At 41.0% G+C, this 14,491-nt stretch overlaps 1 protein-coding gene across 2 annotated transcripts in view; it reads left to right on the top strand.

The window, feature by feature from the left end:
- The window catches only part of LOC144768754 (uncharacterized), a 176,623-nt gene that overhangs the window by 61,420 nt on the left and 100,712 nt on the right, over positions 1 to 14,491 (top strand). For both annotated transcript variants that reach the window (XR_013598624.1, XM_078652647.1), the window contains exon 8: positions 11,922 to 12,011. Coding sequence is in view for 1 of the 2 variants with exons in the window: in XM_078652647.1 (XP_078508773.1) it covers positions 11,922 to 12,011 (90 nt within the window). In the remaining variant the exon portion in view is untranslated. The remainder of the gene's footprint in view (positions 1 to 11,921; positions 12,012 to 14,491) is intronic.

The following is a 14,491-nucleotide window of genomic DNA, read 5'->3' on the forward strand; positions in this document are numbered from 1 at the left end:
CGAAGGATATGAATTATCAAGTATAGCCTGGTTGACAATTTTTTGAGAACTAGAAGAATTGAAAAATCTAAAATATGAAAAGACGTATCCTCTGCCAATCGACATTCTGCCTCTACGACATTACGCCTGTGTAATCTATACAGACGGACATGCTCAACCCTCCGTTTGGGGAGAACAAGCATACAACCCCACATGTGAGATTACAAAAGAAGTGTGGCGCGGAGGTAAATTAAAACCTCTATTAACAAAATCACACTCAGTAGAAACTAATTCAGAAAAACAAACTGAAATAATCGCATTGAAAATGGCGCTAGATAATGCGGATCGCGAATTCCCGACACTTATAGTGTCAGATTCATATTACTGCGTCAAATCATATAACAGCGATTTGCAGACATGGATTCAGAACGGTTACAAAGATGACACAGATGCACCAATAAAGCAGAGACTGCTCTGGGAACAAGTAGCTCTTTTGAAAAAAGAACTACCAAAGACTCACGTGACACACACACTGAGTCATCAACGTGATGGCGTTCACGTTGCAGGCAATTCATTGGCTGATGAGGCCGCGAAGGCAGCTGTGCAAACTGCTTCCGTAGCTGCCGTCACCCGGTCAAAAACAAAAATAGACAGCGAAATATTACAAGCTGTCAGCGCTTCAGAAAAGGATTCGATAGAACCACTCCCTAAAGGCTTTCCAGTAAAATACTCATACATAACTGATGAAAACAATGTTCCTTTTGCTCAAATCCCTGGAGTGGGGGATAGGGCAATTCCAAACATGGAACATAGATTAGGACTAATAATAGCGGCACACGAAGGGCTTGCTTCTACCCATGCTGGCGTCTCAGCCACTGTATCATTATTAAAACAGAGATACTGGTGGCCACAAATGAGAAGACAAACAAGGAACTATGTTCTAGCATGTGAAATATGTCAAAAAATGAAAGTATCAACTGTGAGACGTCCAGCACAGACGCCCCTTCTAATCTCGGATAAACCATTAGCCTGTGTTTATCTAGACCACTGCGGTCCCTTACAAAGGGATGGTAACTATAAATATATCTTGGTCGCAGTGGACTCATGCACGAGATTCATATGGATGTGGCCCCAGCGAACGGCTGACGCCAGAACTGTTATAAAAGATTTGCGGGTCTTCATCGGCACATACGCAATTGGCATTCTGCATTCGGACAATGGTCCTGCTTTTAGCTCTCGGGCTTATAAGGAGGCCATGGTCAGCATGGGCGTGCAATTGCGGTACTCTTGTCCATTTCACCCTGAGGGGAACGGAATTGTTGAAAGAAAAAACCGTGACATAAAGCAATCTATAACGGCAAAGGTATTAGGTTCGGGAGCTGGGTGGGTCAAACATCTAATAAGTGTCCAACGTAGTCTAAATAACTTGCCAAGAAATTCTCTGAAGGGATTCAGTCCGTACGAATTATTATTCGGAACTAGGATGTTGATCTCTGACCTTGATAGTCAGACTTCAGTGGTAATAGAAAAAACCTTTGATGTCAAAGACCGTTTGGCTATTTTGCAGGACTTAAACAAAACAAGAAAAGACCTGAGCAACATACAGTTGAAACAACAGCCAACGACCACTGAAGAATCACCACCTGTCCCAGCAAGACCTGTCTGGATTCCAAAAGTCGGGGATCTAGTCAGGGAAAAGATCGCGGTAAAGAAGGAATTTGGGCCTTCTTACAGAAAAGCAGTTCCTGTCTTGTCTGTCAACGGGACAAGATCAGTTGTACTACCGCCACTTGCTGGAAAAAAGGAGAACCGAGTTGTATCCATCGACCTGGTAAAACCACAACATGTGGCCGATAACAAACGGTAGGCCAAGTGGACTCCCAATAAGTAGCAGAACACCAAGGTTTGCTACCAGTACAGAGGTCCTAACAAAGAGGCTCATCACATTTGAAACGCCTACAGAAGAACAACAAGGACTATGCAACAATGCAATAGAACTAAGACCTCTGAAAACCCAAATAAAAACATTTAGCAGAGACACACCAATCTATACTGAAGTACCAAGTGACAATGCAAAAAACAAAAATCCTGAACCAATTGGAACAATTGACAGAACTGCATCTGGTTACTTCATCAACTTCGATGATTCCTCTGAAGGCTTCAGTGAACCAAAGACACAGCCATCATCAAAATCCTTTAAAGACAAAGCTAAGGAACTTTTGAAACAACTGAAAGAAACATATCTGGTTTCTCCATGGATTGAATTTTGGGTGGGTTTTGGTGCATTTATCCTCATACTTTGGCTCATCATGGTATTTACTTTGGGACGCTTCATTGAGGGAAAATATGCTAAAATGGACACAGCAAGTCAGAACATCAACTTGGTCCTCAAACCACACACATCTTCACACGTCGAGAAAAGAGAACTTTCTTCAGCCAACTTCACAGCAATTCCAATACCTGGTGGGGTAGCCTGGGACAACACTGACTATGAAATTTATGGTCCGGTCGAGATCCTGAAATATCCACACCAAATCAAGATCTCCTTGAGTGACTTTGCAAAACCAAACTCATTTGCTGATGATTGGGACTTTGAAAGTATTAACAATATGATGTAGGACTTAGTAATGTCTGCTAAATTTACAAAACATGATTATTTGCAAGGTTCTACAAATTATGATAGTATGTATTGCTATAACCATTATGGTAACCATTTTTTGCATAAATCTGCACAACCTAGAAATGTTTTAAATTATAATCAATGGGAACATTGTGCTACACCTCCAAAAGGGAGCTCTAGAACCGTGTATGACAAATATTCATATTTTTCAGGTTTTAACATAACTAATGCTGAAACATTTTATTACAAATTGTCAAACAAGACAGGGATGAAAACCATGATAACCAACACAAAATTGATATATTCAGATTCATTCTTTGAAAAAATGAATACTTTTGGATTTGATTATTGGGACAAAAATGTTGATTTGAAAAGTGTTTGGGGTACAAAAGAATGGCAAGTACAGGGTTTAGAAGCTTTGTTTAGAGCCTGCATGATCCCAGAACAAATGATATTTTTAAATGACACTATTCAACAAACCACCTGTCTTGGCTTAGCCAAAATCAAAGATTTAAATAATCCGTCTATTCCAAAGCCAACAATGTTTAGCAATAACTCTGATACAGATGAAGAAATAGACGTAAACCATATACTTAACCAAAACAGAACACATCCTGATTGGAAACAATGGTTGATCTGGCCCACAGATACAAATAACTGTCAAGAAAGATTCCTGAATAAAACACAGGGTTTTAAAATGACCAGGCCAGACCCAAGATATCCCCAAAGACATCACCCAGGGATAATAACAACCTACAGTGTGGGCAAATTATGCCTTCAATGGCTACAAACTTCCACACTGCCTGAAATTAAGCAACACCTAACTTTACTTACTGATGGTGCTGACTTGCGTGATTTCATACTGGGACCACGCAAACAGCGTCAAAAGCGTTTCATAGCAGCCTCTGTATATGCAGCATACAATGAGGCCTGGAAGGTTACTCAAATTGAAACAGCAGAAAGAATACGGGAAATTGACCGTATTAATTTGGAAAAATCACTTTCTGTAGTGGACAATGGGTTAATGACTCTGTCCTCCAGAATTTTTTCATTGGACAGCATTGTGTCTTCAGCAATCGATATACTATCGCAAGACTTACTGTTATTACAACATGGTCAGTCACAATTGCGTTCCATTGTACAGCTTGGCTGGACGTTACAAAATCTGCGTTCAGGCTATGTGCCTTGGCGTTTAATCAACACAACGTCACTATTCCAAATCTTTAACCTTACTGATAGACAAATCGGTATGGCGCAAAAGGGTGCTGATTATACAATCTTGAGCATTGAAAAACTAGAAAGATTACCAATGACAATGTCAGAACGACCTGTCAGTGAATGGATAATCCACGGAATCATAAATATTCCAATCTCAACCTTCAGGTTTCAATACTGCCAAAAATATATACAGGCTGGCATGTACGAGAAATTGGGAAAGGGGTACCTTAAAACAACTTGGAACCTGCCCTATTCACATGCATGTGTCAGTAATAAAGGACAGAAAGTGTTTCTTAGTGGCAACAATTGTGCTATGTCACTAAGCGGCACGCTTCTGTGTAACGGAATTAGTTTGCATGGAACCTGTGAAGGGAATTCATACAACCTTTCATGTCACCAGCAAGGCGCACCTGCAACTGAAATAGAACCATTCTTTCAAAGACTCTATAATGGGAGTTACATTCTTATTGTAGACCGCAGATGTTGCAGTCTTATGCCCGGGACTCCTTATCTAGTAACTACAACGGCGAAGGTCAAGTGCTGTGGACGTTCTTTATTCCCCAGCTCCTTTCCAGACAGGGAGGCAAGGGCATGGCCCAGTTTGAAAATTACTTCTATTCGAATAGACACTTTAAGCAGAATGAAAACAGTGCTTCTTCAGACGCCTACAAGGCTCACGTCATCAAAAGAAACGTATGATCTACAAGTCGCAAGGACGACTGCAGAGATACATACATTATTATCAACTAATTCCCCCGTACATTTCGCGGAAATCCTAAGCGAAATCTTAAATATTTCTGATACCACTGGGGTCTCAAAGGTATTTAAGACAGTATTTTCGATGGCATTAACACCATTCAAAGCCATACTGGGTATTTTTCCAGATTTCGTCCATTCGATTTTTGGCGGACTTCCCCTGATCCTAGGACTAATTGCAGGAATCCTATTCCTAGTCCTTATTTTTCGTTATGGCAACCCATGTCACAGATCAAACTCTCGCGACAATGGAAGATACGATCCTAGCCATTGGATACCGGGACCGGATATCAAAAATCCTGGGACTCTCCCGGCTTAGAGACCTAAACATGACTTGGTTTCTATCATTTCGACCAATGTGGCAAAGGTGTGTTTTACCTGTACTAAGGTGTCTGCTATGCGGAGAAGAATGCGTGTTAGACACCTGTCTGACGCTACAATCGGATGCGCCGGTGGATGCAGATACACTGTTGGTTCCTACCAAGGTTCACGCTTTGTGCTGCCCTCAAAGGCTGCCAATCCTGATGACGGCATTCCTGGAATCTTCACCACTACGATTGAAGAGTAGTGAAGTTCAAGATGAAAGCAACATCGAACAGGTACGACCTTCTGTCAGCAATGCAAATCAGAATGTCAATGGAGACAATCATGCGCATGAATGCATGGTTACCCCTATTTCCGACTTAGTGGAACTTTCCCATGAAGCTGTTGACAGTTTTTTCGAAAGCCTGAATGATATGATGTTCTCTCCGGAACAGAAATAGAGACTTTTGAGTAAACTCGCACACGGCGTTCCCTGAATTCGGCCTTCAACTTTAAAAATAAAGTCACATGAACAATTACCATCCAGTTCACGGACAGCAATTTTTTCAGCATGCCCCTTAAAATATTTTTCTACATATTTTTTCCCGGGACACTGATCTTCTGCTTAAAGTAAGAAACTATTCCTAGAGAACTAAGATTTCTATTTTTAGATACTTTATATAGACTTTAGCTGCCCGCTGGTAGGTTCACAAATATTTTATTATGTGATGAAATGGTCTCGGACTTCCTTTCTGTATAGCCATATTAAGAGCCATTTAATGTGTATTTCTCATATACCAATAAGCAATAATGCATAACAATGCGTGTTTACTTTTACATTTAATTCATAGCTTAAGTGCATACAATATATATGACTGCAATTTTTCAGTATATTTGAAAATTTCGAAATGCATTTATGTATTTTGGGGTGGTAAGGTATACACTATACTCTATAGTATGTTGTACTATGTTATACTATGCATAGATTAGTAGATATGACCATAGTTAGCGTGGAGTGGGTGTCGTGTATTTCTATAGGTTCTGAATCAGTCCCCCTATTCCTGACCCTATTCTGGTTAAACTAACTATCAAGTTAACTAACAGTCAGCCCATGAGGCAAGAAAACCCCCATGATGCAGATACCGTTATCTGACGCAGTCACACTACGGCACAGGAACGTGTTATCTGATTAGGTCATAACGCTTGAGATCTAATTAGACAAGCGACATTCCTCCAGCCCCTGATAAGGCATACGACGTTCTCATAACAAATCAAACCTATGACAACCTGGACAATCCGTGCGGCCATTGTTTTGATTTCACAGAGAACTTTAGTAAAGAATGTGCTAACGAGCAAGTCATATGACATCTTTATTGACGTATCTATGTCCATCCTTACGTCAATCTCGGCACCTTTAAGGTATAAATATTGCCGACCTTGCCCTATGCAAACACACGCGTGGTGACAAGACGGAGCAGCCATACTTGCCGAAGCCGAGAGCAGAAGCAGACCCCGCTGGCAGCAGCCCCGCCTTCCTGACGCGCTGAGAGACGCGCTGCTATCTCAAGCCGAGAGACCCAGCACCGGCGCTTCCGGGTAGCCCTCGCAGGCAGCCTGGAATATCGAGAGCAGAGAAAGAGATACCATTCCTCATTCATCCTAACTTCCAGGTACAGAACTGAATAACCCCTCACAGAGAATTCTTTAGTTATTCACTTGGCAAAAACAAACTTAACTTAAACTGTAACTTTCTATTCCCGCCCACGCATTAGACTTAGGTCAGGTACACGGGGTAGGCGTATTTAGAAACACCAGTTGAGTACGTTTAGTCAAATGTATATGTGTATGTAAATATATTTTAATCATTTTAAACATCATATGGCTCAGAAACCATATCAATGTTTTTACAGTATTATTTTATACTATTGCTTCTAATGTATGCACTTTACTTAACTATAAGTATTGCAATAATATCGATCCATTTCTCTTGTATGAGAAAAGAGACTGATCAATAAATAACATCTTTTATTGAACACGCCCGTCTCTTCCTTTTCTCTACATTCTGATGAGACTAAGAATGCACGTACTGACTGAGTAAAATAATTGCCTTGTGCTCACACGACTCTTGAGATTGACTCTTGATTAGGGGAGAGCAAAGTTGTCATGTTCTATGGTTGTCAGAAACTAAATCCCTTCTTGTCTAATCAGGGGAGTTAATCCCTTCCTTGAACATTCGAGAAAGTTTCTAGCGAACTCTGAGCTTAGCTGGCAAACCCAAAAATTAAGTCTAGCATCGACAGTAGTAGACCTAGTTAACGTCTGGCCTAGGCCTTTACTACTGTAGGTACTATTCCAATGCGCAGAGCCTATTGGGAAGATAGGAGCTACACTACAAACCTATATATAGATCTATGTGTTCACTGGATCTCTTTTGACCCTATTTCACAGCTCTTGTGAATACACTAATGCTTCTTGAAAAGTCTTTTCTTCTACAACTGTGAATCCATTTCCCATTTCTTCTTTGAGATGTCGGTTTTGGCTTTGAATGCCAAAATGTTTGAGGTCTTTTCATTTCATCTTCAGTAGAGGTCATTGTGTTTTTTGTTTCTTTGGTGGAGCAAGAATACCCTTCTCCTTACCTGCCTTCTGATTGTCTATTAAAGTTGTGTCAGTTTGCTTATGTTTGTCCTTAATGGTATCTTTCTGTTGGCATTAAAGAACTTTTCTTTGGTGAGGTTTTGGATGTCAAAGAACCTCGGGCCAGATGTACGACATTTAAATTTTGCGACTCGCAAATTGCGAGTTGTAATTTGCGAGACGCAAAATTCAACGTACAACAGTGTCTGAGACACTGTTTGCGATTCCCAATGGGGTTGCAAATTGCATGCCTCATGAATATGAATGAGGCTGTCGCAATTTGCGGCCCCTATTGGGAATGGCTGACATTCCCAGGGATGATGGCCTGCTGGGGTCAGGGACCACCATGTCTGGGGCTGCTTTTAACCCCTTCAATGCTTATGACGGCCGGAAGCCGTCATGGCACACAGTGCTCGTGTGCTGATGACGGCTCCTGGCCGTCATGACCGCACCCGCGATCGGAATGTGCCCCACAGGCGCAGAATCGCGGCCGCCCCCAAAGGGTTAAATGAAGTGTTTTTTTTTCAAATGCAGCCCGTTTTCCCTAAAGAAAAACAAGATTCATTTAAAAAATAAAAAATTCAGTTTTATTTTTTTTAAATTCTTTTTATTGAACAATAAATCAACAAACAAACACATCAGGTGACATATTCATAAATCTTCCAAGTTTCTCAATGACATTCCATACATTCAAATTATTATACAGTTATGACACTTGGTGGATCAAGGGGACTCGTGCGTCTCCGCTTCTTCCAGACATGCCGGAGGGGCACAAACATCTCCCCTGTAGTGATCCAAGCCTCCCAGACCTTACCCCACTTCCCCGGGCATCCCCTGGCGGAGTAGACTGACCATTCCCTAAAACTACACCAGTCTAAATCCTCCATCAATTTCTCAATCCGGGGCGGCTGGCTGGCTTCCCACAGTTGGGCGATATTATGCTTTGCTATCATGAATCCCAACGTTGTCCATTGCTTTTTATATGCGTTTAGGTCCGTGGGTTCCCTGACATTTAGTATGCACCTGTGGGCCTCTGGCTGCATTTCAATAAAATCTCTTTGGTACCAGCGTGGCCATCATACTTCTTATTGGAGGAATCCCTGTCTTGCATGGATGGTTGTTCAACCTGTGTCATTCCTGAAGAGTTATTGCAAAATAAAGAATGCAACGAGCCTGGCACCCTTTATGTATTTTGTTTGGGTTAATTAAAGAGTATGGTGTGCAACCTCGGGAGTTATGGTCATAAGGTCGATCTAGGCTATGCTTAGCATTCATGTGACGATATAGGCAATATTTAAACTGATTTTTCCATAATTTATTAGACCAAGAGATTGAGGGTACCCTACAAAAATATTTTGCCTCAAGCCATGCATTCATGAGCCTGGACCACCTGTGGTCAATTACTGTTTAAATGCTAGACATTTCCAGTCCACCCTCTCAATGTTTCCTGCTCTGTGATTGCCATTCTCCTTTCCAATATTCAGAGTGATCAGTGATACAGCTATACTTGACCATTGTCCCACGGCTCACTGTCTTGCTGCTGAACGTACCAGCAGAAAAATGTATCATTTGTGAACATGAACTCAGCATCCTAATGAGCCCTACTGTCTCTAGCTATGGTCTACGCACAAAATAAATTCCCAGACCCTATAACTAGATGGTAGAATAATCAAGCTGATGTGAATAAGGAAGAGTCTCAAGTTGCAAAACTATTATTAAAGGTAAGTGACTCATCTCTTTTGTTTTTGTTTTTTTAAAAGTACAATTTCAAGAAAAGTAAATGGTGATGGTAAGACTTTTGTTATGAAATTCAAGAAGAAGAGATATTATTGAGATGAAGTAGAAGAGGGAGGTCCAGCGAAAGAAAGACAGGCAAAGTAGTGAAGGATCTGCTGTGTGGGCGAAGAAAGAACTGTAACGAAGTTCTCAGTGAGTGATGAAAAAAAAAATTAAGTATGCAAAAAAAATTTGAAAAACAGTGATGAACCAATCTTGCTCATAAAAGCATTTGACAGTGATGATGAAGAATGGATGACTGAAGAAGACTGAAGGGATTTCATGCAACAATTGCCTTGCTCAATAAGACAGGAACAAAAGTTGGAAGAAGGAAGGAGTACAAAGCTGTCAAAATTCAGTGTGATAGAGCTGCTGCCTTTGGTGAGTAGCAGAGAGATATATATTGTAGGCTCAGTGTTTGAAGTTATGTGTTTACAGGCTGCGGTTAACAATGCAGCTTGGCCATGGTCTCCTGTCCCTGCAGCACAAAGTAACGGAATGGGACACATAAGAAGGAATTGGCCATTGGGTCATCTCCTAGTGCCAGTATTGGGGAGGTGGACACATGTAATTTGAAAGAAAGTGCTATGTCTGAAGTCCAGAAACATTGAAATCATTCATGATTCGGGCTTCAATATCACTACGCAAATCAATGCTGTAGTGAAGGGAACTAATTTCCAACTCTCCCTCCTGGAAAATCAGTCCACTGCTTCAAATCGACACCATATGACACTGGTGCTGGTCATGGCCTGATTAGACTGTAACCAAATACACAGTGGCCTCCCAAAAAAACCAGCACCAGACTGCAAAGAGTACAAGGCAGCCAGAATGTCTCTGCATTTAGGGAAGCTGGATCTAAGCTAGCACTTAGAGCTCTCATCTGGGTCCTGGTTGTATTTAGAATCCAATTCAAAGCACTATACATTATGCACAAGGTATATTAGGGCAAAGAACGAATAACATTCATTTAAGAGACTAAAGTGTAGTGGAAGAACCTTGGGGTACCCAACATTTTGAACCACCTCAACCCTCTACTCTGGAAATTCCCAAAATCCAAACTCTCCAAAGAAGTGGAGAAATCAACTTTAGCTTTCTGTGTGTATTTTGTTTTTCTATTCCAGTGCTCTGAAGTGACCTAAATGATATGCAACACTCTATCACAACAGTGACGGATATCCCGACCAATGAAATATAAATTCCATTATATCCTATGGGATTTATATTTCAGCAGATGGGATATCCATCACAGTTGTGAGGGAGTAACCCATCCACCGAAATATAAATCAGGCCATCTTTTTGTAGGGCCTGTGCATAGTGTCTATTTTGGATTTTCCTTTTATGTACACATCTCTTTCTAATGGTGACTTTTTACACACTTTCTACGAACAAGTGTATATGCTGTATACGTATTTCTGATAGGCATTAATGCCCTGTAGTCTGCACAGTAAGTTCCAGGGTCGTACACTAAGAACGCATTGCCATTCTTTTCTTTCTATGCTCATTAGAAGACACCTCATTTTACCTAGGTGAAACCAAAGAAGCTGTTCTGTGCCTCTGGCACAGTGAGATCAGGATAGTATTTTATTATAGAAACACCTTCTATGCTAAAGCCCAGTGAGAAGAGCACTTCATGGTAAGATTATCATGGAACCACTGTAAACTGTGACTGAGCTGCAGCCCAGATGACTCACACCATGTTCCTGCGAAAGAAAAAAGCCTGCACACTTAGACCGGCTTCCTGGCATTAAAAACAATGTATGGGGTTAGACTTTCCCAATAGATTTGGCAGAGGGTACTCCTCCTATGCTTTCTTTAGTATAGTATTAATGACAGATAGGAGTAAGGTAACAGTAACAATTAACATGGTTTAATCATTTGTGTTTTTCATCATTCTAATAACGCTTATTACAACGTGTCACATCTGCATAATCATTGCAACTCACGTTTTCTTTACAAGAATACGATTGTTTCAATAAATGTTTTGAAAATGCATTTTCGTACCTTTCTTGTTTATACCTTGGGTCTGCACAAGGAACAAACGAAAGGATTTAGATCTGTTTCCACGAATTCCTTCGTAATCGGAGTTGTCATGTTTGAGGTTACCAGAAACATCTGTTACTCTGTTCTGGTTAGGGGTTCAGATGTGCTACTGTGAGTTAGCTGAAACAAACTTACATTTAATGATGATATGTGTGGACTCAGTCTCTATGTTGTGAAGTTCTTGTTGATCTAATACACATTCCTACTAGATATGTAGGAACCGTATAACATCAGGTGCTGTAGTTATCTCTGTCAGCGATGATTGGGTGACTTGAAAGGCCAGATTACTAGGGTATACATGTAGGGTGTGTTTACTGATACTCTTTTGCAATAGAACTGCACTTGTCTGATGAACTTCAAGATTTTGATATGAAGGTCTTTTGAAGGAAAATCCAGTAATCAAAGTAGACTTACGTATTACAAAAGGCAAGAAATCTGAAACCAGATTCAATAAGATTATGTTCACATAAATTTGCTATCCTTTTAGATTGGGTTTGAATGGTATACTAAGAAGCCATCTTATGATAATTTAATGACTTGATCTTATTTTTTCTTTCTAACCTTTTGTGTTATGATTTTCTTTCAAATATAGCATGCCCAGATGTAGATTTGAATTTTTCACCAAGACTTAATAATTCTGATGAAGTTTGCTTGACAGACTCGCCTCTTCAAAGATCTGAAGGTAAAAAGAAAAAAGATACTATGAATATTTTTTTAGTGTTATCTCATGGTTACCACTGTGACACAGACAAAGTGCTAAGCCCCACCCTAGCTAGTACTGTAGCACAGATGCCGGTCCTTGAACCTTTTTTTTGCTTCCTGTAACCCAACCTTTGTGTCCCTTCCCTTTTACTTTGCCTGTGGAACATTTTTTGTCTCTGTTCTTTCTCTGCAGCATACCTCTTTTTCCAGCTCAGACACCACGTGTCCTATCTCCTCCCACCTCACCCCACCTCTAAGAAGGTTCCCTACTTATCGTTGCACTCCACCACCTTCACCTGTTGTGTCAGGTCTTCTTCCTTCTCCTCCCTCACTACTCACCTTTTTTTAAACTTCTTTATTAATGCAGGTTTCAATACAGCCAGTATCAACCCTACTGCACATGTGTTTTTGCTTACATGCAAAGAAATGAATCGCAAAGTTCTGTGTCTCCAATATCTGCCCCATCCCCCACTGGCACTTCTCCTCAGTCTGACCCGCTCCCTCACTGTACACCTTACCTGTATCTCTGGCACTCCAAAGTCTGTCCGGCATCTAAGTAGACTGTGGATGATGGAAAAATAAAGGTCAAAGATGACCCAACCTAGAAAAATGCACTTTATCCTTTTGGTTCTACTCCATTGTTGATCTCACTTATAATTTCATGAGGCACCCATGAACCACATTACAGCTATTTGCTCACATGGCTTGGTGCATGCAAACAGTTTGTCTTTTCCATAATCAGACCCAGCTAATATTAAAAGACGGAGAGCCGAGTGAGATAGCTGCTCGACTTGATATCGTTTTTTTTCAGTCTTCACTCTGATGAAGAGTTGTAGCTGGCCAGATATCTTTGAACTGCTAATATGTTTTCTCAAATACAAATGAATGAACAGTTATAAAGGAGCAGAATGGTGATGCTAGAAATATAGAAAGAAGCAGGCAATATAAAAAAGGCTAGTGCTCTAAGAGCAGAAAATGCAAGTTTTTGAAAACTAGGTGGAAAAGTATGTGAATTATGCGAAAAAGAAGATCTCCTGTTATATTTGTTAGTTTTGTAATAGTGTTTAAGTGCACCTAAAAAAAACCATCAGCATAAGTTACAATATCAAATGCCTTTGGTTAAACGTTAAACCTGCTAAAACCACAAGTTAAAAAAAAATATTAAAGCTAAGAGATGTACACATAAAAATGTCATGGATGATTGCCCAGTAGAAAGAAGTAGGTCACTTACTTGGCAGTGAGTTTTAAATAGATAGAGTTCCCATAGCCACTTAGTGTCAACAAAAAAGCAAGAGCAAATTGGTATGTCGACGCAAAGCTCAGAGGGCCTTCAGATGTAGAAAAAACACACTGCCTGTGGCAAAATCTAGGGCACACCTGGTCATGATTTAGCCAGAGGGATCACTGAAGTTGTACATCTGGTTGGGCTGTGTTCATCCAGATATTTAGCAGCAGTTGACAACTCTCTAGGCCCAATCTTGTATGACTCAGATCTCACAAACTTCAGTTTGATATATTTGACACGACTTCAATTTGATATCCGATTCCCTGCTGCATTCCCAGCCAAGGCAGTGTGAAAGGGACCTAATTTAGTCCTTTAAAAGCGTTATACATCTGAGAGTCATCAGCGATATGGTGCCATGAAGATCTTGCCTCTAAATTATCTCCTACCATTGAAACACATATAAATTTACCCTGAGTGGTGGCAGCACACCAGCCTTAGGGGAGGGAGAGTACAGGGGGAGGGGTGATTATATGAAGCAGGATCAATGTACTATGTTTTATTTTTTAGGGTAAGAAAACGCCCCTTACTGTGTGTGTGAGAAAATAACCCTTTTCGCTGAATCACCCCCATTTTTGCTGAACTCTTTTGCTGTTTTTTTTGGCTCTGCACACACAGGGACTCTGCTGTCCAATGCTCTATGTATTGTCTATGACCACTAAAATATATAGAAATTGGTTAATCCCTGATTGGCATATTTAACTATTCTATAAGGCCATAGTATATGGTATAGAAACTATATCCAGGGCATGGAGAGTTAAATGCCACCTGTGGAATGCAGCATCTATTGTGCCATCCACTAATTGCGACACAGGCAAACATGGTTTCAGGCATACTGTTGCAGTATGAGCACCATTTGGAGCTTATTTGTTTCTTAATTGTTGACAATCTGAGTTTTTGTCCTTTAGTAGTATAATTTTGGGGGCGTGGCTTGGCCACCAACGGGAATGGACGTGTGAGCACGAAGCTCCGTGCCCACCTCTGAATTATCCTGCTGGATTTTGCCCTGTTGTCCTTAAAAGGCTGACCGGCAACCACTACGGCTGCGTAGCCCCTGTGGAGCCGCCCGCTGTGGCGAAAATCGGCCTGCAGCGACGATGCGCGGATTTGCCCTGGAGTCCCCCCGCCCGGCGCCGGCCATCTTGCTGTGGCCTGCGCCGCCGAGCTCATCCCCGGAC

This window comes from Lissotriton helveticus, chromosome 7 (genome assembly GCF_964261635.1).
Source record: "Lissotriton helveticus chromosome 7, aLisHel1.1, whole genome shotgun sequence".
In the NCBI taxonomy this organism is placed as follows: domain Eukaryota; kingdom Metazoa; phylum Chordata; class Amphibia; order Caudata; family Salamandridae; genus Lissotriton; species Lissotriton helveticus.